The sequence below is a fragment of the Pseudophryne corroboree genome, chromosome 2, assembly GCF_028390025.1.
Source record: "Pseudophryne corroboree isolate aPseCor3 chromosome 2, aPseCor3.hap2, whole genome shotgun sequence".
In the NCBI taxonomy this organism is placed as follows: Eukaryota; Metazoa; Chordata; class Amphibia; order Anura; family Myobatrachidae; genus Pseudophryne; species Pseudophryne corroboree.
In genome coordinates, this window is record NC_086445.1 from 873,955,576 (window position 1) to 873,982,953 (window position 27,378).

The following is a 27,378-nucleotide window of genomic DNA, read 5'->3' on the forward strand; positions in this document are numbered from 1 at the left end:
CCCCCAGTTGTAGCGGCGCTTATGTATAATGCCCCCAGTAGTAGTGGTGCTTATGCATAATGCCTCCAGTAGTAGCGTCGCTTATGCATAATGGGGGTAATTCCAAGTTGATCGCAGCAGGTATTTTGTTAGCAGTTGGGCAAAACCATGTGCACTGCAGGGGAGGCAGATTTAACATGTGCAGAGAGAGTTAGATTTGGGTGTGGTGTGTTCAATCTGCAATCTAATTTGCAGTGTAAAAATAAAGCAGCCAGTATTTACCCTGCACAGAAACAAAATAACCCACCCAAATCTAACTCTTTCTGCACATATTATATCTGCCTCCCCTGCAGTGCATATGGTTTTGCCCAACTGCTAACAAAATTCCTGCTGCGATCAAATTGGAATTACCCCCTATGCCCCAGTAGTAGCGCTGCTTATGCATAATGCCCCCAGTAGTAGTACGCTTATGTATAATGCCCCCAGTAGTAATGTGCTTATGTATAATGCCCCCAGTAGTAGCGGCGCTTATGTATAATGCCCCCAGTAGTAATGTGCTTATGTATAATGCCCCCAGTAGTAGTGGCACTTATGCAGAATGCCCCCAGTAGTAGCGCGCTTATGTACACTGCCCCCAGTAGTAATGTGCTTATGTATACTGCCTCCAGTAGTAGCGCCGCTTATGCATAATGCCCCCAGTAGTAGCGCCGCTTATGCATACTGCCCCCAGTAGTAGCGCCGCTTATGCATACTGCCCCAAGTAGTAGCGGCGCTTACGCATAATGCCCCCAGTAGTAGCGCAGGTTATGCATAATGCCCCCAGTAGTAGTGCAGGTTATGCATAATACCCCCAGTAGTAGCGCACTTATGTATACTGCCCCAGTTGTAGCGCCGCTTATGCATAATGCCCCCAGTAGTAGCGACGATTATGCATAATGCCCTCAGTAGTAGCGCTGCTTATGCATAATGCCCCCAGTAGTAGTGGCGCTTATGTATACTGCCCCTAGTAGCACGCTTATGTACACTGCCCCCAGTAGTAGCACGCTTAGGCATACTGCCTCCAGTAGTAGCGCCGCTTATGCATACTGCCCCCAGTAGTAGCGCCGCTTATGCATAATGCCCCCAGTAGTAGTGCCGCTTATGCATAATGCTACCATTGGTAGCGCCGCTTACACATAATTCCCCCAGTGGTAGCGCGCTTATGCATAATGCCCCCAGTAGTGGCAGCACTTATGCATAATGCCCCCAGTTGTAGCGGCGCTTATGCATAATGCCCCCAGTAGTAGTGGTGCTTATGCATAATGCCTCCATTAGTAGCGGCGCTTATGCATAATGGGGGTAATTCCAAGTTGGTCGCAGCAGGAATTTTGTTAGCAGTTGGGCAAAACCATGTGCACTGCAGGGGAGGCAGATTTAACATGTGCAGAGAGAGTTAGATTTGGGTGTGGTGTGTTCAATCTGCAATCTAATTTGCAGTGTAAAAATAAAGCAGCCAGTATTTACCCTGCACAGAAACAAAATAACCCACCCAAATCTAACTCTTTCTGCACATATTATATCTGCCTCCCCTGCAGTGCATATGGTTTTGCCCAACTGCTAACAAAATTCCTGCTGCGATCAACTTGGAATTACCCCCTATGCCCCCAGTAGTAGCGCTGCTTATGCATAATGCCCCCAGTAGTAGTGCGCTTATGTATAATGCCCCCAGTAGTAATGTGCTTATGTATAATGCCCCCAGTAGTAGCGGCGCTTATGTATAATGCCCCCAGTAGTAATGTGCTTATGTATACTGCCTCCAGTAGTAGCGCCGCTTATGCATAATGCCCCCAGTAGTAGCGCCGCTTATGCATACTGCCCCCAGTAGTAGCGCCGCTTATGCATAATGCCCCCAGTAGTAGCGGCGCTTACGCATAATGCCCCCGGTAGTAGCGCCGCTTATGCATAATGCCCCCAGTGGTAGCGCATTTATGCATAATGCCCCCAGTGATAGAGCGCTTATGCATAATGCCCCCAGTAGTGGCGGCGCTTATGCATAATGCCCCCCAGTAGTAGCGCCGCTTATGCATAATGTCCCCAGTAGTAGTGGTGCTTATGCATAATGCCCCCAGTAGCGGTGCTTATGCATAATGCCCCCAGTGGTAGCGGCGCTTATGCATAATGCCCCCAGTGGTAATGCGTTTATGTATACTGCCACCAGTAGTAGCACGCTTATGTACACTGCCCCCAGTAGTAGCACGCTTATGCATACTGCCTCCAGTAGTAGCGCCGCTTATGCATACTGCCCCCAGTAGTAGCGCCGCTTATGCATACTGCCCCCAGTAGTAGCGCCGCTTATGCATACTGCCCCCAGTAGTAGCGCCGCTTATGCATACTGCCCCCAGTGGTAGCGCTGCTTATGCATAATGCCCCCAGTGGTAGTGCACTTATGCATAATGCCCCCAGTGATAGCGCGTTTATGCATTATGCCCCCAGTAGTAGCGGCGCTTCTGCATAATGCCCCCAGCAGTAGTGGCGCTTATTCATGATGCCCCCTGTAGTAGTGGTGCTTATGCATAATGACCCCAGTAGTAGCGGCGCTTCTGCATAATGCCCCCAGCAGTAGTGGCGCTTATTCATGATGCCCCCTGTAGTAGTGGTGCCTATGCATAATGACCCCAGTAGTAGCGGCGCTTCTGCATAATGCCCCCAGCAGTAGTGGCGCTTATGCATAATGACCCCAGTATTAGCGGCGCTTATGCATAATGCCCCCAGTAGTATCGGCGCTTATGCATAATGCCCCCCAGTGGTAGCGCGCTTATGTATACTGCCCCCAGTGGTAGTGCATTTTTATATACTGCCACCAGTAGTAGTGTGCTTATGCATAATGCCCCCAGTAGTATTGCCACTTATGGATAATGCTGCGCTTATGTATAATGCCCCCAGTAGTAGCGGAGCTTATGTATAATGCCCCCAGTAGTAGTGCGCTTATGCATAATGCCCCCAGTAGTAGTGCCACTTATGGATAATGCTGCGCTTATGTATAATGCCCCTAGTATTAGCAGCGCTTATGTATAATGCCCCCAGTAGTAGTGCGCTTATGCATAATGCCCGCAAAAGTGCCACTTATACAGGCCAAACACACACACCCATACACAGTACAGTAGTCTGGCTGGCAGGATCTGTAGCAACCTGGACCCGTTTAGCTCCACCCCTTTGTCCGGTTTAGTTTTGCCCCATTTAGCTCCGCCCACTTTCGGCCCTGGACGGACACTGAAGATTGCGCTGTTAGGGGGGTAAGTGTAGCTTCAAGCTGCCGACGCCGCTGCCTGTCAAACTGTGACAGGCACAGCAGCCGGCAGCAGCAGCAGGGGTGACAGGACGGCGCAGCCGCATGGATGCAGAGCACGGAGAGCGTCTCTCCAGCCTGGCACCTGCCTGCTCTGCATCCTTTGCTGAGCGGGTAGCGCCGGGCCTGCCACGGGCTTCAAACGCCATTTAGAAATGGCATTGGCTGCCTGGCCAAGCTCAGAAATGCTTTGCATGCTGGAGCTTGGTGAGTTTTGCAGTTTACCAACTGCCGTAGAAAGAAACTTTTGACGGCTGCTTTTGTGATCATAATAGGAGGAATGCAACAGATATCTTCAATATCTATTGCAGTCCCTAATACATACATTTAGGTGCTGTTTATGGACAGCCTCCAAAACCAACTGTTTTCGGAGATGAAATAGTCTTCATAATAAACTTTTTATATTTTAGCATGAATTAAAAAATGTTTTATGTATTCATTGACTGAGGCTCCATTCTTTATTGCATGCTAATTTCACAGGGTCCGCAAGTTATTACTGATATGACTGTTACTCTACTGTCCTGCTGGTGCTCCTGACCTACTGTATAGCAGCTAGACATATATTTTATATACAGCACTCTTGGGGAGATGTATCAAGCCTTGGAGAGAGAGAAAGTGGAAATGTCCAAAGCACCCAATCATCTTCTGTCACTTATCCAGGACCGTACATGAAATGATACCTGTAGTTAGGGGATGCGGTTATGTGACTGGCAGTCAGAAGACCGCCGGTCACAATAACAACGCTGGGATCCCAAACAATGTATATCCCACCGGTCGGCATGCAGACCAACAGGGACTATTCCCACTCGTGGCTATCCACGACACCCATAGAGTGGGAACAGAGCCACCGTATCTGCTGCGCGGATCTCAGTGTTGGTATTGTGAGCGGTGGTCTCCTGACCCAACCCATAGTTAGAAGCATTATTTGCTTTGGGCAAATACCCAATTTTATCTCTCTCCGCGGCTTATTACATCTCCCGGAAAATATCATGTCTCCCTTTCACTTAATTAACAAGTTAAATGAATAATTGACAATGTCTTGTCTTGGAAACAGGGTAAGAAATTCACAATATAAGATAATGTTAAAAAATACATCCCAGCATGCCCTGCTACAGTTTTGCTATTTGGCCATTCTTAAACTGTAGCAGGGCATGCTGGGATGTATAGTTCAATAACAGCTGGAGCGCCAAAAGTTTCCCATCACTGCGTTAAATGGTTACTACTATTTAATCCAACGGCAGGGAATTACAAAGATTAGTAATGACTTGGTAAAAGAAAAAGTCCTGGCTGCTGGATTAGGCCTGGTCACTATAAAATAGATCATTCTTACTGGGGTCTCATCCATTGTTGAAAAACCAACTGGTCTCACATTTTTCCTTGTGGTGTAAAAGACAAAAGAAATCACAATGCGTCTGTCTCCCATTCTAGTGAGAGATATTCAATACAAGGAGCATCCCAGTGACCACCATACAATGCCCATAGCAACCAACCAACCAGGTTTTATAGAATATATTTGATAAATATAGCTAGAAGCTCATTGGTTGCTATGGACAACAAACTCTTTAGAAGGTTTGCTACATCTCTCCCTTGGGTATTGCCGTAATACCCAGCTGAGCACATATCGGGCACTTATGGTAGTGCCCAAATCTCAGGTTTTCTCTCGCCCTCCATGTTGTAATGCCAGTAGGACACAATGTGCTGTTGGAGCCCCTGAACTGGCATGGTCCTGTCTGAGCCAGATTAGGCCAAAGATAAAAGAAAAAAAGTCATGTTACAGAACAGTGGGGCAGATGTATTAACCTGTAGAAGGCATAAGGAAGTGATAAACCAGTGATATGTGCAAGGTGATACTGACACCAGCCAATCAGATCCTAACTGTTAATTTACATATTGGAGCTGATTGGCTGGTGCCTTTATCACCTTGCACATATCACTGGTTTATCACTTCCTTATGCCTTCTCCAGGTTAATACATCTGCCCCAGTGTTATTAGCTAATAGGGGGAGATATTTGGTTACACATATAGAGCCTGATTCTGAGATTTACATTAATGATCTATCTGCGCATGAGCAGGCACCGCACTACACACGCGCAGATCTGGTCCCGCAACATCCTGAGTAACCTCAGGGTTACTAGATGTCCTATGTGTATGCAGATGATCCTATGCTGCCCCTTCAGATGCAGCAGCGCGTTACAGAATCCTGGGCTACTTTTTTACTTAATATACCTCATACAGCTTTTGCATAATTCTGTACAACTGCAGAGGTGCCACTAGCGTCTGAATCAGACCCATATTTATATAGAGGCAGGGGCAAAACTAGAACTTTGTGGGCCCATAGCAACATTTTAAGGGGTCCCCCAACTCATGTCTCCAGAGAGAGAATGGCAGCAGGGACATAGAGACAGAGTGGAGGCAGGGACACAGGGAAAGGGTGCCCGCAAAGACATAGGGACAAAGATAGGCAGCAGGGTAATAGAAAAAGATAGAGAGGCAGAAGGAACGTAGGGAGAGAAAGAGGCAGCAGGGGCATAGAAACAGAGAGGCAGCAGGAACGTAGGGACACAGAGAGAGAGAGAGAGAGAGAGAGTGGAAGCAGGGGTATAGAAACAGAGAGAGAGAGAGAGAGAGAGGCAGCAGGGGAATAGAAGCAGAGAAAGAGGCAGCCAGGACACAGGGACAGATAGAGAGGGAGCTGAGACGTAGGGACAGAGAGAGGGAGCAGGGACGTAGGGACAGAGAGAGGGAGCAGGGACGTAGGGACAGAGAGAGGGAGCAGGGACGTAGGGACAGAGAGGGAGCAGGGACAGAGAGGGAGCAGGTACGTAGGGACAGAGAGAGAGAGCAGGGACGTAGGGACAAGAGAGAGGGAGTCGGGACGAGAGGGGAGCAGGGACGTAGGGACAGAGAGAGGGAGCAGGGACAGAGAGAGGGAGCAGAGATGTAGGGACAGATAGAGGCAGCAGGGGCGTAGAAGCAGAGAGAGAGACAGCAGGGACAGATAGAAGGTGTCAGGGTAGGAGACAGGGACGGTCAGGAGATGCTGGGTTTCAAAAAGGGGGATGCTACAAGTGAAAGTAATTAAAATAGGTAATTGACAAGTGCTGCCAACAGCGCCCCCTACCTTGCAGCGCTATGTGCAGTGCCCCATCCACACATACCTAGTTATGGCCCTTGTTCAAACCCTTTCATTTCCTTTGTCTACCCATGCCATGATAACTAACCAAAAACAGGATAAATATCTGATGAGGATTACTCACTGAAACAATGGATGCTAGTGACTCTACTACTACTACTACAAAACACAAGCAGGCATTGTCCACAATGACTGCACACCTAAACAATACACAGAAGGAGCCATGTGAGTCATAGGTGTTCTCCGCCTGTCCGGTTATAAATTCCAGGAAAGACAAGCACAGTAACTAGATATACAGTATACGAATAAATGCAAAGTACAAATCTAATCATATTCCTCTAATAACTACTTCATACAAATTACTACCTTAAAAATAAATGTACTTGTGTAAACCCAGTTGTTTGGCACTTAATAAACAACATAAGTACAGTATGCCAAATGTTGACTTGTATTCTCCTATCAGGCTAGTGAGTGAATTTCCATAGTTCACTTGTGGACAATTTAAGGGTGTATTCAATTAGGGACTTTTTTTTCGCCTAGACAAAAAAAATTTCACTTTTCTCCTAGACGAAAAAATGGTACGTTTCGCCTAGATGAAAAAATGGCACGTTTCGCCTAGAAGAAAAAACATCACGTTTCTCAATTTTTAAGGCGAATAGGGATTCACCCTATCCAATAGCAGGGCCTTTTTTCGCCTAGGCGAAAAATTCAGCAGGAGCGAGAAACATGTGGATCGGCAAATCCACATATTTTTGCACCTGCACCGGTGAAAATGCAGTACTTTTTAGGGAATTTTGAGGCGTTTTTCGCCAATGCCTTGTTTGAATAGAAAATAAAAATTCATTGGTGAAAATGCCTTAAGGTGAAAATGGCCCGCAATTGAATACGCAGGGGGGGGGGGGGGGATATTGTCGGAGCTAATTGTATACCACCCTTAAGGGGAGATGTACTAAGCAGTGATAAAAGTGAAGTGAGCCAGTGGAGAAGTTGCCCGTGTCAACCAATCAGCATTGACGCAACATTTATAATTCGATTTTATTCAGGGTAGGAAAGGCTACTTTCTGGGAGATTCATCTCAGGCTATCAACAGTGTAAAGTAGCAAAGCAGCACAGGGTTTTCTACACGACTAATCCCATTCAATTTTAAATGCTGAAAACTAAACTTAGGCATGTACCGTAGCTTAAGCTATAAAGGAATTGGGCATGGGACTCAGGGTAAAAAACAGGAGTTGGTTCAACCACCAACAGAGCCACCATGAAATATGTTCGCAAAGACTTTATCTTCAATAGCGGACAGGTTAACTCCGGTAGCACCCCCTCAAGGGTTAGGTTACACTATTAACCCATACATGCAGCTCCCTTCCTACGGCTTGGTTCCAGTAGTCTCTACAAGCAACCAAGGGACAGGTAAGACTAAGACAGATGCGTCTATATGGCAGACTACACAAGATGATACAACAGATGATGATACAGTATATTCAAATACTCCGTATGATGATCAGTCGCAGAGTTTTAGTTCAGAAGATGTTGCTGAACTTGTTAATGCTGTGAAGGCTGTTCTCTCTTTGGAAGAGCCAGCCAAGACAGTGTTAAAATCTAAAGCACCTGTGTTTAAACAAACAAAATCAGTTAAAACTGAATTCCCAGCGTCAGATGAGCTGACGGAAATGATGGATGAGTCTTGGGCGACGCCCAGTAAGAAATAAAAGATGGAATTCTTATTGTCCATTTCCAGCTGCGGATTGTTCGAAAAGAGAAGTTCCTCCAAAAATAGATGCACATGTACTGCGACTTGTGCATAAATCTGCTTTACCACTGTCATTTACCTCATTAAATGATGTCACAGACAGAAGGGTAGATAGCTTCCTGAAAAATGTATTTTCTCTAGTAGGAGCAGTGGTAAGACTTGCTATGGCTTCGGCCTGGGTAGCAAAGGCAATGGGCGAATGGATAGAGAAACTAGAGAATGACATCTCCTCTCCTACTACGGATCAAGAGTATAATTTAAGCTGTTTAAGACAATCTGCCCAATACTTGGAAGAAGCAGCAATTGATATGGGTACAGTTGCTTCTAAAGCTTCAGCCTTGACAGTAGCCGCTCGCAGAGCAGTTTGGCTACGTACCTGGAAAGCAGATGCGGAATCCAACAAAGAATGGGAAGCATTGTCTTTCGTGGGTAATATATTGTTTGGGAAACCTTTGTCTGATATCCTAGAATCACAGGCTGAATCAAAGAAGGTCAGATTTCCGGCTACTTATAACCCTAAGTCCAAGGGTTCAAAGTTTCGCTCATTTCGTTGGCAAAGCGAAAGCTAAAGAGGAGTCTAAGCAACCCCAGTTCAAAACCAGGGGTAGGAAGCAGTGGGCTAGCAAAAAGCCAGCTTCCAAGCCTGAACAGAAACCATCAGCCTGAAGAGACGGGCCTCCGCCTGGAGGATTCCAGGGTTGGGGGCCGACGCCTTCATTTTGCACACATATGGCAACAGTCAACAACAGATGCTTGGGTGCAGAAGGTGGTATCTCAGGGGTATGGGTTCCCATTCAGGAGGCAGCCTCCTCAAAGATTTTTTTGCACCAGCCCATCTCGTATAGAGTCAAAGGCCAAATGCCCTGCAAGAAGCAGTCCAAAAATTACTGCAGTCAGGTGTGATTGTCCCAGTACCTCCATCACAAAGGGGACAGGGGTTTTACTCCAATCTATTTCTGATCCAGAAACCAAATGGGTCATATCGACCAATTCTCAAACTGAAAATGTTGAACAAATACATTTGGATCTTGAAGTTCCACATGGAGACGTTACGCTCCATAATGTTGGCTATGAAACCGGGAGATTACATGGTATCTCTGGATGTACGGGATGCTTACCTACATGTGCCTATAGCACTGTCGCATCAGTGTTACCTCAGGTTTGCCATCCTACAGGAACATTTTCAGTTCCAAGCCTTGCCATTCGGGCTAGCAACAGCACCCAGGGTGTTTACCAAAATTATGGTGGTTATGGCAGCTTGTCTGCGCAAACAGGGGATAAGAATATTCCCATACCTCGACGACCTGTTAATCTTAGCTCATTCGCAAGATTTACTTTTGAGCCATCTTCAACAGACAATAGTTTGTTTACAGAGACACGGTTGGCTCATAAATTGGGAAAAGTCGTCTCTGAATCCGTCACAGCGGATGGTTCATTTGGGGGCCATATTGGATTCAGACCTACAGAAAGTTCTCTTCCCAGAGAAAAAGATAGTCAAGGTGCAGGTCATGGCTCAGGAAGCGTTGCACGCCCAGACAATGTCAGTCCATGCAGCAATGCGACTGTTGGGTCTGATGGTATCAACCTTCGACATGGTGGAATATGCGCAATTCCACTCCAGACCATTGCAGCACCTTATTCTGACCAAATGGAACGGAAATCATCAGACGATAAAAAAGCAGATGATAAAGTTTCCAGTAAACGTAAAAAGGTCTCTAGCGTGGTGGCTACAGACAGACCATTTAAACAAGGGGAGACCCTTTTGGATAAAAGAGTGGCAAGTCCTGACAACAGATGCCAGCCAGCAAGGCTGGGGTGCGGTACTCGGAAGCCTGTGGTTCCAGGAAAAATGGACCGCAAGGGAAAGTCGCCTGCCAATAAATCTGTTGGAAATAAGGGCCATTTACTTGGCTCTAGTTCAGGCAAAGGACAGTCTGTAAGGAAGACCAGTCCAGATTCGTTCAGACAATGCGACAGCAGTAGCATGCCTCAATTATCAAGGAGGGACTCACAGCAAAAGATTGATGGAGGAGGTAACTCCCATTCTAAGATGGGCAGAACTCCATCTCCCAGCATTGTCAGCAGTGTTTGTCCCAAGGGTTCTGAACTGGGAAGCGGATTTTCTCAGTCGACACACCATTCAGGAAACCGAATGGGCATTACACCCAGAAGTGTTTCAGACACTAGTGAACAGATGGGGTCTACCAGAGATAGACCTCATGGCGTCTCGTCTAAACAACAAAGTTCCAAGGTACGGATCGAGAACAAGGGACCCAGGAGCGGACCCTGTTCCCTCCAATATCTCTGTTACCCAGAGTAGTGAGAAAAATAAAGCAAGCAAAGGGAGCAATAATTCTAATAGCTCCAGCTTGGCCAAGAAGGCATTGGTACACAGATCTTCTGAGGATGTCCGGGGAAACGCCAATATTGCTCCCTCAACGTCCAGATCTGCTAATGCAGGGTCCTTGTCACAGTCATCTGGATCGCCTGTCTTTGACGGCGTGGCTGTTGAAACCTCTATCCTGGAAGCTAGAGGATTCTCAAAACAAGTAATCCAAACTATGCTTAGAGCAAGAAAGCCTTTTTCGGCTCGTGTGTATCATAGAATATGGCAAGCCTATATTCATTGGTGTACTGGAAAAAGTTTGAATCCAAGATCTTTTAAAGTATCCAGGATTTTGGATTTCCTTCAAGCAGGATTGGATAAAGGTTTGAAGGTAGCTTCCTTGAGAGTTCAAGTATCAGCATTGACTGTATGGGTTCAGCGAAAAATTGCTGATTTACAGGATGTACGTACTTTCTTTCAGGGAGTTGTACATATTCATCCTCCATTTGTTCCTCCTGCAGCTCCTTGGGATTTGAATTTAGTTCTTAAATTCCTCCAGGGTCCTCCGTTTGAACCGCTTAAGAGAGCAGATCTTAAATGGTTAACGGCTAAAGTACTTTTTTTTACTGGCAATGGCGTCAGCCAGAAGAGTGTCAGATTTAGGAGCGTTATCATGTAAGTCTCCTTTCCTAAGTTTTTTTCCAGACAGAGCAGTTCTCAGTACGAGATCTGGTTTTCTTCCGAAGGTGGTTTCAAAGTTTCACCTGAATAAAGAGATTGTAGTCCCAGCTTTTCAGGTATCGGGACTATCTGCGGGAGAAGCGTTCCTGGACGTGGTCCGAGCTTTAAGAATCTACATAGATCATACTAGTGCCATCAGGAAAACAGATTCTCTCTTCATCCTCTACGGATTTCATAGAAGAGGATGGCCTGCTAGTAAACAGATGCTGGCGAGATGGCTCCGAATGGTAATATCAGAAGCTTATTCTCATGCAGATCTCCTTACTCCGGCTAATGTCTCTGCACACTCTACACGTAAGGTAGGTCCTTCATGGGCAGCACAACAGGGTGCTTCAGCAGAACAGATATGTAAGGCAGCCACATGGTCTTCCATAAACACATACATCAGACATTATGCCTTGGATACTTTTGCCTCTCATGATGCAGACTTCGGGCGAAAGGTCCTCCTGTGTAATCAGGAGCGTCCCCACCACTAAAATAGGCTTTGGGAATCCCAATGTTATCCTGTGGATAATCCTGTGGACCCAGCCAGAGAAATATACGTTATGGTAAGAACTTACCATTGATAACGTGATTTCTCTTATGTCCACAGGGATCCCACCCTGACGCACCTGATTTGAGGATCTAGACAATCACTAAACCTCTTCCTTCTTGTATGGAAGGGTGTGCATGTGTGTTCTTATCGCCTAAACAGGTCTCTACCTGATGCTCCTGCCTAAATCGCTGTGGAAAGAACTGATTTGACTGAGTCAGTGGGCGGGACTATATGGTGAAGGCCCCGATGCATTCTGGGAGGCCAGAAAGCTCGTGACCGTGTTGGTGCCATTTCCGCTGTCGCTCAACCATATCCCAATATTATCCTGTGGATAATCCTGTGGACCCAGCCAGTGAAATGACACTTAAGTGCAGTTTTTACGACTGTCGGAAAACCGGCACGAATTGAATATACCCCTAAGACTAACAATTTTAATGTAATCGGTGAAAACGTGATAGTATTGTCTTCTGCTGTATTACTGCTACCTTCATGTACTAAATGTTTTTTTTATTTTTTATAATATTTTTATTGAAACATATATGGTACAAGTGTAGGCAGCAGGTAAAATACACATAAGCCGACATGGCATGGCAATACAACAATATAGTCATCCAGGGTCGCAAAGGAAAGAGCATAAAGCAGCCGTATTACAACAGTGAGCAACAGAAAAATAAAAGACATGGGATGTTAGGGGAATAGCCTCAATAAATTCCGCTATACAATCACATTAAGGAGAGCGAGACATTTATTCAGATAATCAGTTCAAAATGGAGGTTCACCCCCCCCCAATACAGCCATATTGTACCAAGTGGACAAATGAACAAATTGTCGGATATGGTCTTTTTCAGCATCTGGAAACAAAATAATATAGGGCAACCAGATTTCAACGAATTTATCGCATGCGATTCAATATCTAATGAGCATTCAACCCAGTCCATTTGATAAATAAACCTCAGCCTGGGGAGCATACGTTGTAACGAAATTTTATCAGCATGTATCCATTGTGAAAGTATGTTTTGTTTTTTTGCTACTGCAGCAATTTTGGCCAGTAAGCAGCGAGTAGCTAACGTCAGTGCCATAGGACCTAAAGGGGGATAAATATTCCAGAATGCCCAAGAAGCATTTACTGTAAACGGTATGTGTAGGATATTATTGATATAACACTGTACTTCAGTCCAAAATGAACATACTACATCACAAGACCATAAACAGTGAAAGATATCGGCCTCTGGAAAGGAGCATTTAAAGCAGTTGGAGGACTCCGACATACCAATTATATAACGAAGTTTGGGTATGTAATAAGCTCTGTGTAGTATCTTAAATTGCATTTCCACGAAGGAGGCAGAAATTAATTGTTTATTTAGTGGTGTATTGAGAGACCAGGAAAAACATCACACCACTTGGTCAAGCCAGTGGTGACCCGGGAAAGGTCAAGTGTTACTCGAATGTGGTTATAAAGCAAAGAAGTAGGTATAGGTCCCCCACTACGGCCCATAACTAAAGCGTCAAATGAATGCTGGGAGTCTAGACAGCAGTTTCAGAATATAGCTACGGGATTGGAAATATGCAAATAAAGGTATAGAGAGCTGGGAGTGCAGTTCTCGAAGAGCAGACAAGTCGAGGACCAAAGAGCGATCATTAGCCAGAAATTGATAAACCAAACGGATTCCTCGGAGGTGCCAATTAGTAAATACATTGTCTGCCATCCCACCCTGGAATTCAATATTATGAATCAGAGGTAAAAATATAGACCTAGGACACGATAAATGCAATCGCTTACGAGAGGTACACCACGCTAAATAAGGGGTGTAGATCAAAGGGTTAGTCTTTAATACCTCTGAAAAAAATGGCATTGGTTTGTGCAATAACGTATCAACAGTGATATCAGAAAGAAACGCCTGATCTAGGGACCTATATCTGCGCCCCCTATCCAGTCCAATGCATATCTTAGATTCGAGGCTAGGGCATAATCTTGAATACATGGTAGGTTAATACCCCCCAGCAATAATGACTGTTGTAATTTCAGCAGAGAAATCCTGGGACGTTTGCCAGCCCAAATAAATTTAGTAAGTGCTCTATTAATAATAACAACATCACTTCAGTCAAAAGAAAAGGCAGCACCTGGACCGGGTAGAGGAGTCTCGGAAAGGAAACCATCTTAAATAAATGGCAGCGGCCAATATAAGAGAGAGTGGTAAATGTTTCCATTAATCAAAATCAGACAACATCCGATATATAAAATGAGAAAATTTGACCGAATAAAGGTTGATAACATTTCTAGGGAATCGTAAACCTAAGTATGCTAAGAACTCTAAGGTCCAGCGAAAGGGGAAAGAAGATCCCCAACCTAGCGCCGCACCAGGATGAAGTGCCAATGCCTCAGTCTTCTGAAAATTAACCAGAAATCCAGAAATATCGTGAAAAGTGTTCAATACATTTTGTAAACCGGGTAAGGCACATTTTGGATTACTGAAATATAACAGGAGGTCATCGGCAAAAGCCGACACCTTCACTTCCACGTCACCCAAAACCACTCCCTGCCAGGTAACCTTGTGAAAAAAAGTACGGATTAAAGGGTCAAGAGCAAGGTTAAATAACAATGGGGATAGGGGGCAACCTTGACGAGTTCCTCTAAATAAATTAAAAGAAGGGGAATTCAGGCCATTAACCGTGATACATGCCTCCGGGGAAGAATATAACATATTAAAAATTCCTATAAAGGCCGGGTCAAACTGTTGTATATGTAATATTCTGAGAAGATGGGACCAGGAAACGCGGTCAAAAGCTTTATCCGCATCACAGCTGACAATTATAGCTTCCTTATTACCCAATTGCTGGATACGATGCATAGCCGCTATCAGCATGCGTACATTATGCACGGAGGTGCGACCCTTCACAAACCCATTTTGTGCAGGATGTAAAATTCTGGGTAAAATTGACTGTAAGCGTTGGGCCATTAATTTGGTGAAATTATTTTAATCTTGGTTCAATAAAGAAATAGGCCGACAAGATTGTACTTGAGTAGGATCTTTTCCCAGCTTCGGAAACACCACAATAAGAGCCACAGTAAAGTCACGGGGAGGTGTAGTACCAGACAGCAAAGAGTTGTATAGGGACAGAAGGTGGGGGTGTAATTGATCTTTTAACAATTGATAGTATTCAGCCCCAAAGCAATCTGGGCCAGGGGATTTGCCTTTTGCTAAAGATTTAATAAGTAACAACAATTCCTGCTCAGTTATGGGGGGCAATCAAAGAGTCTCGTTCTTCATCAGTAAGTAAGTGTCGGCAAATTAGTCTTCTGTAAAAACTGTAAACCCTCAAGAGGTCGATCGGGAGGGGCATCATATAGATGTTTATCATTAGATTGAAATGCTGCTGAAATTTCCAGTGTGTCGGAAGCCAGAGACCCAGAAGGGGTAACAATTTGCAAAATATGTGAAGGAGTAACCTGTGAACGTCCCAAATTAGCCAGTAGCCTCCCAGATTTATTACATCCGCAAAAATATTTGTTACGCTGGATATTATGTGTAAATTGGGCCCTCTCCGTGCACAAGGCATCATAGGTATGTTTGGCTTCTAAATAAGATTTCCGAGCCGCATCCGAACTGGTCAAAAGTAATTCGTCATATGTCGAAGCTAATCGTTTACTGTGATCGGCTATAACAATATTCAGTTTTTTACGCTTCCTGGCCACATATTCCATAATTTGGCCTCTGACAACCGGTTTGGCCGCCGCCCAAAATAAGTGAATATCATCTAAATGCTGCGCATTATCAGCGGCATAAGTGAGAAAAGCAGTTTCTAAGTGGTGCCGAAAATCAGTGGAGTGAGCCAAATAAGAGGGGAAGCTCCAATTATATGATGTAATAAGAGGAGACTGAAGTGACAATGTAAACTATATCGGAGTATGATCAGATAAATCAATAAGACCCACCCCTGAATCAAGAATCCGATGATAGAGACTGAAACCCGACCTGTCCAACCCCTCAGAGAGAACACAATTAAAAAACCCCTAATATCAATATACCTTCCAACCAAGCTAGCAAATTAGCATATAAAGAGGTAAAAAATAACTTATTCAGGCTAGTAGGGGCATAAATAGCTGCAAAGGTATAAAGAGAACCATGAAGCATAAGTTTAATGAACAAAAAATTACCCTCCGGATCTAACCACGTGTCTCTTATAGTGTAAGGTAAATGTTTGCGGAATAGTATCAGAACACCTCTACGTTTGGCTGTAAAGGAGGCGGCCCTAAACACCCCTATCCAGGAATCTCTAAGTACACTGGGATCCTTTACATCCCAGTGCGTCTCCTGGAGAAACGCAACGTCAGGCTTAAGGCGTTTTAAATTACTCCAAACTTTACATCTCTAAATCGGGGAGTTGAGGCCCTCAACATTCCAGGATACAAATTTAACAGAGATTGAACCCTGGTGGAACTTCTAGAGGGAGTAGACATCATTATCCAATACCTACCCTAGGTCATGAATAAATAGACGATAAATGAAATAATCTCCAGCCCGTCCCAGCAAGCGGGCTTCGGAGAAGCAGCAAAAGCCGAGGCGCCATATCTGACCTGTGTACCGTAACTCACTCCAATCAACAACATACCAAACAAAGAAACTGTTCAAAAGTAGTTCAACTATTTCAAGAACCCAGGAGGGCAATCTCAAGGATCGCCAAATACAAATACTATCTAATAAGTGCATCATATGGGGGAATATGATAAAAAGACATGTCATATAGAAAAGATACATAGAAAATACAATGACTAGCATAAATAACCCGACAGCAGTAACAGAACTAAGCGGACCCAAAAGTAGAAGCTTAACACCATCGTAGTGAAGATCAGAGCATTTCCTGTATGCATTTAATAAACGAACTTTGTCCGCATAGTTGAGAATTCGTAAAATAACTGGACGAGGTCTGTCTCTGGACTGTTGGCGATCCAAGCCTACCCGATGGACTCTCTCCACTAGCAATGACTCGGTAGCAGATACACAGCCCAGTTCACAGGCAACCATTCGGATACAAGGGGCACAAGGTCGGCAAATTTCACAGAGTCAGGGAGACCAATAATTCGTATATTATTTCTTGTATTTCTGTTCTCCAAATCTTCTAACTTGTCATGGACAGAGGCTACCAACTTTTCCTGGGCCGTTACCATCGTTTTGGCGGAGGAAAGTTCATCCTCCAAATCGGAGATCCTCTGCTCCGCCTCAGAAATCCGCTGATCATGTTGCATGAGTTTAGTTAAGGCAGTCTATGAAATCCAGCTGTCAGCTGGATTGTCTTGCGAGTTATGTAAAACACAGTATAACTAACTGTTTCTGGGGATTTTCCCCTAGAAGTTGACTGAAACCATTATTTGCAATCTAATTATACTAAAAGAAATGAGTTTGCAGTTCTTTAATCATAGCTATTTAGCTCTGTTTTCCATTGAAAAAAAATAACTTCAGATGTTCTAAGATTTAAAAACAAGAATGCCCTTATCTTGCGTCACTAAAGTATAGGCAGCACCTCTTAAACGGTTCCTTGTTAGCAAGAACCAAACAAATAAGTATACAGTGTCCACCCAGTTGATCATCCAATTAGAGAATCGAAAATAGAGAGAATATTTTTCATTTATTCTTCATACAGGTAATACAATATTAAAAACATTTAGTAAGGGCGTGGCCTAGCGGGAGAGCATGGAAGACGTGCTGCCGCTGAGCTCCCAGATCGCGGGTCCTAATCACTGCCCTGGGACTCTACCCGGAGCTCACCCGGCGCCCTGCTACGTTCCCCTACTCACAGTGAGCCCCCTAGCACCGGGTGGTGTGTCCGTGGAGCCGGAGAACTCAGGACTTGGTTCCTGCGGGTTGCGGCCTACCTTGCCGTCCCAAGCTGCAGCCACGAGTTCAGATCGCCGGAGACGTCCTCCCACTTGCCGCCGGTCAGCGGTGCCTACCTCTGCAGGACGCTGCTGGGAGGTCTGCCTGGGTATCCGGACTCCAGGTCGACAATAAAAAGGACAAAAGGTCGACATTGACAAAAGGTTGACAGGAACAAGGTCGACATGGAAAAAGGTCGACATGAGTTTCACGATTTTTTTCTTTTTTGGAACCTTTTCATACTTAACGATCCACGTGGCCTACGATTGGAATGGTAATCTGTGCCGAGCAAAGCGGTAGCGGAGCGAAGGCACCATGCCCGAAGCATGGCGAGCGAAGAAAGCCATGCGAGGGGACGCGGTGAACTAATTGGGGTTCCCGGTCACACTACGAAGAAAACGACACAAACCCCCCCATAAAAAACGCATGTCGACCTTTTTCCACGTCGACATTGTTCCTGTCGACCTTTTGTCCATGTTGACCTAAGGTGTGTCGACCAATTGGTGTCGACCTAAGGTCTGTCGACCTTTTTGTTGTCGACCTGGAGTCCCAGACCCGTCTGCCTGGCACTCGTGGCTGCTGTGCTCCTGGGTCTGCTGCTGCGTGTGGAGGGGACTCCTCTGTCTTCTGCCTGCCCGGGTACTCATCACACATCCAGGCTTTCTTGGATACTGCTGGGGGACCTGCATGATGCTCTGCCTCCTGTGGCCGGATTAGGTACAGACTTGCTGCCTTTTGTGGAGGGGATTCCTCTAGCCCTCTGGCACTCTAGGTACTTTCTCTCAGGGGACAACACTCTTTGCTGGGCTGTACAGCATCATGCCCCCCCCCCCCCCCCCCTTCTTGTCCTCTCACCTCTGAGTGCTAATCATTGGGGAGCAGTATATATTGTTGTGGCACAGATGGCCTACTGCTGGTCATAGTGCTGTACTGTGCTGCACTACCTTATACATTTGACAGTCCTTGGATTCTATCTCTGTATATTCCATTTTAGTCTACACTTCTGAAAATTGCCTCACAGCATTCTTTTTCTATTTGTAAAGTTGATACCTGTGATGGATACATTTGTGGCGAGGCCTCAGAGAGGTCTTAAAGGGAACCAACAAGTTAAAGGTCGTGGCAAAGATATTTCTCCTGCTTCTTCCCATCGCTCTCCTATGTCTGGAGCTAGAGCAGCTTGCGGCGCTGGAGATTCAGTCCCCGCCGACTCTCTGCTACTGATCATGTCTCCACGAGAGAGATCACTGTCATACTGGCATCTTTATTGGATCAGAAACTGGCACCTATTAAAGACTTCATAGACTCTGCCTTAACTCAACTCACGCAACATGATCAGCGGATTTCTGAGGTGGAGCAGAGGATCTCCGATTTGGAGGATGAACTTTCCTCCGCCAAAGCGATGGTAACGGCCCAGGAAAAGTTGGTAGCCTCTGTCCATGACAAGTTAGAAGATTTGGAGAACAGAAATACAAGAAATAATATACGCATTATTGGTCTCCCTGAATCTGTGAAATTTGCCGACCTTATGCCCCTTGTATCCGAATGGTTGCCCGTGAACTGGGCTGTGTATCTGCTACCGAGTCATTGCTAGTGGAGAGAGTCCATCGGGTAGGCCCGGATCGCCAACAGTCCAGAGACAGACCTCGTCCAGTTATTTTACGAATTCTCAACTATGCGGACAAAGTTCGTTTATTGAATGCATACAGGAAATGCTCTGATCTTCGCTACGATGGTGTTAAGCTTCTACTTTTTCAAGACTTTTCCTATTTGGTCGCCACTAAGCGGAGAGAATTTGCCCCCATATGCAAGAAATTGTTTGAAATGGGACGCCGCTTCGCTCTATTGTACCCAGCTAAACTCCGGGTCTTTCACGACGGGAAGCCTTACTTTCTGGATTCCCCGCAAGAAGCCAAGAACTTTGTTGAATCTGTGTCTGCCCGCTCTTCTTCCCGCATGGATGATGCAGACTGATTTCTTCAAATACAGCTGATTTCCATATACTTTTACCTTTTATACGTTCATTTTTTTTCATGACCTATAATGTTGTTGATTTTATTTTAATCATTGTATGTTTTTCTTGGTGTTGCTATGTCCTTGCCTTCTGCTGGCGAGACTCGTCAAATGCTGAGATTTATTTTATACTATGCATCGTGGCCCCTCAAGTCTCTTTTAGTTTTATTGGGTCCGCTTAGTTCTGTTGCTGCTGTCAGGTTATTTATGCTAGTCATTGTATTTTCTATGTATCTTTTCTATATGACATGTCTTTTTCAAATCACTAAATTTTTGCAGATTTTGCCTTACAGATTTAAAAGAGCAAGCACAATCAGCTTTGTTTTGCATTCAGTATTATTGCCCTTTTAAATCTGCAAACAATTGTGGAATTTTGAAAATGAAAGGGATACGTGGCTTTGGACTTTTGTAGGTAGGGGTGAGTCATTTAAATTGGATTATGGAGGACACAGGAAAGCCAGTGTAGGGACTTGCAAAGTGATGCGGTAGAAGTGAAGTGATGAGAGAAGAAGGTAACAATATTGTACAACTTCAAAGACTAATCATATCTTTATTTTTTATTTTTTGCTATTAACTTTTTTCTTACAGTTAACATATATTGTTTCAACTTGTCGGCCCACTATGATGGCTTGACATGTCTGAATAGTAAGAACTGGCCAGCTTCCAAGGTCTGTAATAAATTAGTCAAGCTGGAAGGACTGTGAGAGTCTGAGTGGCTTGTTAAAGTTGCTTGACAGCTGTCAGCTGGATTGTCTTGCGAGTTATGTTAAACACAGTATAACTAACTATTTCTGGGGATTTTCCCCTAGAAGTTGACTGAAACCATTATTTGCAATCTAATTATACATAGGGCAATAATACTGAATGCAAAACAAAGCTGATTGTGCTTGCTCTTTTAAATCTGTAAGGCAAAATCTGCAAAAATGTAGTGATTTGAAAATCCATTGCTTAGTTCAGAGTTTTCCAAACTCGGCCATTACATTCCAGGTTTTTAAGTCCAGATGGTTAAATCGGGTGGTATTCAATATGCTGGCTGTTGGGATCCCGGCGCTCAGTATACCGGTGCCGGAATCCCGACACCTGGCATACCAACAACTATTCTCAATCTTGGGGGTCCACGAAGGAGAATAAATAGCGCGCCACCGTGCCCGCAGCATGGGCAGCGCAGCGAGTCCGCAAATGGCTCATTTGCGCTCATCCAGCTGCCGGTATGCCGGCGGTCGGGATCCCGGCGGCAGTATGCTGGCCGCCGGGATCCCGGCAGCCGGCATACCATAATACACACGTTAAATCAAATTGACTTAGATACTAATAAAGTAACCTGTGCTCAAGCATGGATATCCTTTAAGTCTACATTGTAATAGCGGAGTTTGGTAAACTCTGGCTTAGTCAATATATCCCTTGATCTCAAACTATTCCCTCTCACCTCTTTATAATCTACTTCTGATCTTGCTTCCTCTAACCACGCCCCATCAGACTCTCCCACAGCCTTCAAATCTGTAAACGCTCCCTGAAACCTCTCTCTTTATCAGACCTTACCCTACTCCCACCTACACTACCCAAACTAATGCACCCACACACCTGTCCCAATATCCACTCTGCACCCCATTCACTCCTCTTGTCTCATCTGTGCCCTCTTCCAATTAGAATGTAAGTTCTCTCAAGAGCAGGGTTCTCCCTACCGTTTTGTTTCATGTCTGCATTTATTTTGCCTACCCTGCATGTCCCCAATTTATGTGTGTCCTATTTTCCACACTATCTGGCACTGCATAGCAATGTAGTGCCTGATTACGGTACATCATAGGTGTGTGGACAGAGAAAGAGAGCGCAATGCTGCAACAACCTATAGCACGTAGCTGAAAGATGGCAATCACTTGGGCCGGATGTAATGGAATAAGTATGTGCCCTGTACAGTGTTTTGGATGGAAAGCTCTCATATACACTTTGAAGCTTCAGTGAATTAGCGGTGTCCACTGTCTCAAGATGGGGGGGGGGGGGGCGGATGTAATAGCTTGCGAGACGGCTGGAGCCCCAAGACTCCAGCCGAACTCACACATTTTTTTAAAGCAGCAAACGTTTACAAGGGAAAACCAACCAGGTTTTGCCTTGTAAATGTTTGCCACTTTTAAAAAACATATGAGTTTGGCTGCAGTCTCGGGGCTCCGGCCATCTCGCAAGCCATTACATCCGGCCCTTGTTTCCCCCCCCCCCATCTTGAGACGGTGGACACCGCTTATTCACTGAGGCGTCAAAGTGTATATGAGAGCTTTCCATCACACTGTACAGGGCACATACTTATTCCATATCACAGTAGTATTAGTTGAACTAATTAAATTGGTCTAATGAAAAAGTGTTCAGGTCTTTGAGGGGGTTTTGCACCTGGTCAGAGGCCTTTACCCACAACACTGAAAAGATATTTAATTTTCTTATCTTAATTTCCCTGCAGTGTGCTCACATGAAAACATGATCAAGAAGAGACTACGGGGATGAATATCAAACATTTTAAATAGGTGGAGGTGTTGCCATAGCAACCAATAAAAGTTTCATTTAGATAGAATGCACTAGATAAAGAATCTGATTGGTTATTATCGATAACATCTCCAGTTGTCCTCTTGTGAAAGTTTGATAAATCTCCCCATATGGTATGACTAAAAAGCTAGTCAATGAAACCATTCATACGTGCAAGGGAGGTGTGGTATATTTTGTCAGCATTCATCATATCAACATGGTCATAATTATGACATGCAGCATGTTGACATTGACCACGTCGCTACCACTGTAATGTCAAAATGAATAGAATGTCAAAAATACATCCATAGTCGTCTAGTGGGGACTTAATCGGAATGGCGGCTCCAGCAGTGTCTTACGGGTGGTGACGTCAGCATGACTTCCGATGGATCTTGCATAGCTTCTGTGCTGAACCCTAAACTCCTCTCGTAGCTTAACCCTACAGAGGTGTCCTCACACATCTTTTGTTGATTTTTGCAGCATGGCGTTCCCGTGATGTGTACGCACTGCGGGACCGCGCACCGCTAGAAGACTTTTCATATGCTACTGTGGCTTGTAACTACAAGTTTATACTCCCGCTACTCGATCCGATGGAGTGCCGCTATGTCCTCACTCAATGGCCCTCATTCCGAGTTGATCGCTCGCAAGCTGCTTTTAGCAGCATTGCACACGCTAAGCCGCCGCCCTCTGGGAGTGTATCTTAGCATAGCAGAATTGTGAACGAAAGATTCTCAAAATTGCGAATAGAAATTTCTTAGCAGTTTCTGAGTAGCTCGACACTTACTCTGCTACTGCGATCAGTTCAGTCAGTTTCGTTCCTGGTTTGACGTCACAAACACACCCAGCGTTCGCCCAGACACTCCCCTGTTTCTCCAGCCACTCCCCGTTTTTACACGCACTCCCATAAAACGGCCAGTTTCCGCCCAGAAACACCCACTTCCTGTCAATCACACTCCGATCACCAGAACGAAGAAAAAAACCTCGTAATGCCGTGAGTAAAATACCAAACTTCATAGCAAATTTACTTGACGCAGCCGCAGTGCGAACATTGCGCATGCGCAGTTAGCGGAAAATCGCACCGATGCGAAGAAAAATAACGAGCGAACTCGGAATGAGGGCCAATATGCAGGCAGCGGGAGCATCCTAGTCCCGCTGCCTGCAAGCATACAGGATTAGTTACAGTTTAAAAGCGTGCGCGTGCATACGCACACGTGAATGCCACGGCATGCTACGTTCTATGACCCAGGATGAATTTGCATCACGGGCAAAGACTTAAAGAGACACATCTGTTACCCTCTCTTCCCATAGTCCAATTCTAACCCTCCCCCTAGTGCCAGACTCTAACCTCCCCTCCCCTGTAGCCTGTCTCTTCCCATAGTCAAACCCTCACCCACTGCCGTGTGGCATATTTTTAGCTTGGGTTGGGGTGGAGGAAGGGGGCCAAATTATATTTTTGCACCTGGGCCACCACTCAGTAGTTCCGCCACTAACCCTTCCCCTTGTGCCTAACCCTATCCTCCCCTTCCGGAGCCTAACCTTAACCCCGCCCCAGTGCCTAACCCTAACCTTCTAATGGCTGTCAAAATGTTGACAGTTCATTTATTTATATACAGTATGTAGATCAGATGTGTTTCTGAGTTTTCGGCAGTGTTAGGGTCAATGGATCTTTAAGAAGGTTTATTATAATTTTTCTGGTTATTTCATTTTTATATGAAAAAAAACTTTAATGGAGTTTGCAAATTTGATATAAAGAAAATGATATTTCAGCTGTGGAACCACAGAATATTATGGCACATGAGAAAGCAATTACCAGACAAACACAGTTCTGCAATTAAGACTTTGGTGTTCAAGTACAGAGGAGTGTAGATTACCTGTCTGCCATCTGAGGAATGATATAATGTCCGTTTTTATGATCTAAAATAGAGAAATGAAAAAAGGGCTAGTTAGCAGCTGAATAAATGAAGGATATTCTCTAGATAACTGGCTGCCTGTAATCATTAAAGATCATGGTTTAGGGAACTGCATTCTGAAGCATGATTTTCGGGTTTACAGTGTCCACTATAAGTGCACTGATATTCAAGTAACTGCATCACTAAATGCATATAACGAAATAATGTATAGAGTCATCCGTATTTCTCCCATTTTGCTGGTGACAAGTCTTGTTCCTGTCTTTTCTTTTTTTGCTTTTCAGAAGAATTAAAAATAATGAACTCCAGACATATAATAAATTGTTCAATCAGCTTTTGTCCGACAGCCTGAAATGGCTCTGTCTACATCCAAAACTCTGCAAATGCAACCAGGACACACACCACCTGTTGGGTTTATGCTGAACAGTGGCCATCAGAGGTATAAGCCACACATGTATTCTATATCTTTTTTTTTTGTTTTGTATTTATAAAAATGTGTGATGACAGAAATCCGACTAACATGATTGGATACATTAGACCACACATCTGTGCATTATTTCCCAATGACCTTATATCTCCCAACACAACTGCAAACTTAAGGTGCATACACACGGAGCGATATAACTGAGCGATTTTGACTATATAGTCAAAATCGCTCAGAAAGTTAGTGCAGATCGCTCCGTGTGTATACAGGCAGCGATAGCGATGCGCGTCCCCGCTAAGTCGCTATCGCTGGGAAAAATAGTCAGTGCCGGCAAGTCAATTTTGGCTATGTCGCTGGTAAAGTTAGTTAAAATCGCTAGAGGCCAGCGATTTTTCCCAGCGATAGCGATGTTGCAGGCGGCGGTGGTGCGGGCGGCGGCGGGTTGTGGCGGCGGTGCGGGCGGCGGCGGGTTGCGGCGGCGGTGCGGGCGGCGGCGGGTGGCGGTATGGGCGGCGGCGGTGCGGGTGGCGGTGCGGGCGGCGGCAGGTTGCGGCAGCGGTGCGGGCGGCGGAAATTTACCTTTCTCTTGCAGAGTTTGGCAGCGGAGCGGTACCAGTTTCAAAAATGGCGCCTCAGCGTCATTTTTGAAATTCAAGATGGCCGCCGCGAGCCAATCACGGCTCGCCGCGTCATCGCCCCGCCCCGCCCCCTCCCGCTGACTTATATAAGTCAGCGCGAGGCAGCGGCTGTCAGTCCGACGGCGGAGGAGGAGCGGAGAAGAGCTCCTGAAGACGCCGTGGAAGTCCTGGATGGGCGGCGGCTATGCAAAAGAGCTTAGCAGCCGCCGCCCACCAGGTGAAGACGCCGGAGCAAGACCCCAGAAGCCCTGAGGAGGTGGCGCCCCCCAGGTGAAGACGCCGGAAGCCCTGGGAAGGCGGCGGCCATGCAAAAGAGCTTAAAGGCCGCCGCCCCCAGGTGAAGACCCAGTTTAATAAAGGATTTTTAAAAGAATGTGTTGTGTTTTTTTTTAAATATTTTCTTTACAGGTGGACTACAGGTGCCAGCGGGCCCTTTATGTCCGGGCATGCTGGCACTTGTGGTTCTCCAAGTGCCAGCATGCTGGGGCAGGCTTGCTGGGACCTATAGGCCTCCTGTAAAGAACAATATTACTATTGAAAGGCTATCAGCCTCCCATCCACCGGCCCACGGATGGGGGGGACAGCCTCGGGCTTCACCCCTGGCCCTTGGGTGGCTGGAGGGGGGGACCCCTTGATTTAAGGGGTCCTCACTCCAGTGTACCCCGGCCAGGGGTGACTAGTTGGGGGGGTAATGGCACGGCCGCAGGGACCAATATAAAAGTGTCCCCCGGCTGTGGCATTATCTCCCTGGCTAGTGGAGCCCGGTGCTGGTTTTAAAAATACGGGGGACCCCTATGTCTTTTGTCCCCCGTATTTTTTAAACCAGGACCGGACGCAGAGCCCGGTGCTGGTTGTCTAAATATGGGGGAACCCTACTCATTTTTTCCTCTGTATTTTAACAACCAGGACTGGCTCAAAGAGCCCGAGGCTGGTTTTGCATAGGAGGGGGGACCCCACGCAAATTTTTTTTTTTAACTTTTAGCTATTTAAATACCAGCCACCCTGTAAATTCATCCTATATATGACACTCATCCCCTTATTTAAATGAGATAGTCAAAATCTCCCATAGCCAAAATCTCTTGCATAGCCAAAATCTCTGGTAAAGTTAGTCAAAATCTCCTACTGCCAGTTCAAGGGAAAAGTTAGTCAAAATCTCTCATAGCCAAAATCTCTCCGTGTGTATGCACCTTAAAGCTACTTCCAACTGTCACACTACCATCGGTAAACAAATCAAACTATAAAACAGCCTCACTGACAGCAGCGCATCCCTGCCTCACCGACAGCAGCGCATCCCTGCCTCACCGACAGCAGCGCATCCCTGCCTCACCGACAGCAGCGCATCCCTGCCTCACTGACAGCAGCGCATCCCTGCCTCACTGACAGCAGCCCATACCTGCCTCACTGACAGCAGCACAGCAGAGACGTGCGGTGAGGTAAATGGCTGAGGAGACACTGGCCAGTCCCAGAGCAAGATTTACACACAATCTATGTGCCCACGTGTGGGATTATACACAGGTGCAGCAGTATATACTGATGGAAATGTGGTGAGTTTTGATGTGTGGAAAAGGTAGGCAGGTGAGGCACTACCTCACCTAATAGACTTTTTACTCTAGCGTTTTGACTATAAAAATTATTAGAATAATACACAGAAGATATTTATAATAAATTCATTGCATTTTTCATATACTGAATATAGTCAAAACTCTGCCTTATACTGGAGTATGACAGGAAAGGCTCTGCCTCGCCTCACTACAGCGCCGCGATGCCTCACTGACAGCAGCACAGCGATGCCTCACTGACCGCAGCACATTTTTTTTACATTTTTGACAGAAAAATGTAAACTATTTATTCACTGACACTGTTATCCAGTAATAAATATATTAGTATATTATACATTACAGATAATTTTCAGTTAAACAGATCTGCCAATCTTGAAAGACTCATCAGTTTACTAGAAAAGGTCTGCAGGTCTGATTGTTACCTTACACAGGCTGGGTTCAGGTGACCGGCGCTTGGGATCCCGCCGGTCACCATACCGACGCCAGGATCCCGATCTTTAGATTGCCGTGGAGGGAGCTAGCGCAATGAAGCCCCTTGCGGGCTCAGTGGATTGCTGCACTCGCCACAGGTTCTATTCCCACTCTATGGGTATCGCCGGCAGCTATCTCTCCTGTGAGCCAGACAGAGCTATTCAATTGTTCAATTGTCGGGCGCAACCAGCTGCCGGCATTC

At 45.6% G+C, this 27,378-nt stretch overlaps 1 protein-coding gene across 6 annotated transcripts in view; it reads right to left on the reverse strand.

Moving 5' to 3' along the window:
- GIT1 (GIT ArfGAP 1) overlaps nt 1–27,378 on the reverse strand; it is a 306,604-nt gene that overhangs the window by 130,947 nt on the left and 148,279 nt on the right. For all 6 annotated transcript variants that reach the window (XM_063955944.1, XM_063955946.1, XM_063955942.1 and 3 more), the window contains exon 8: nt 24,049–24,091. In XM_063955944.1, coding sequence (XP_063812014.1) covers nt 24,049–24,091 — 43 coding nt within the window. The remainder of the gene's footprint in view (nt 1–24,048; nt 24,092–27,378) is intronic.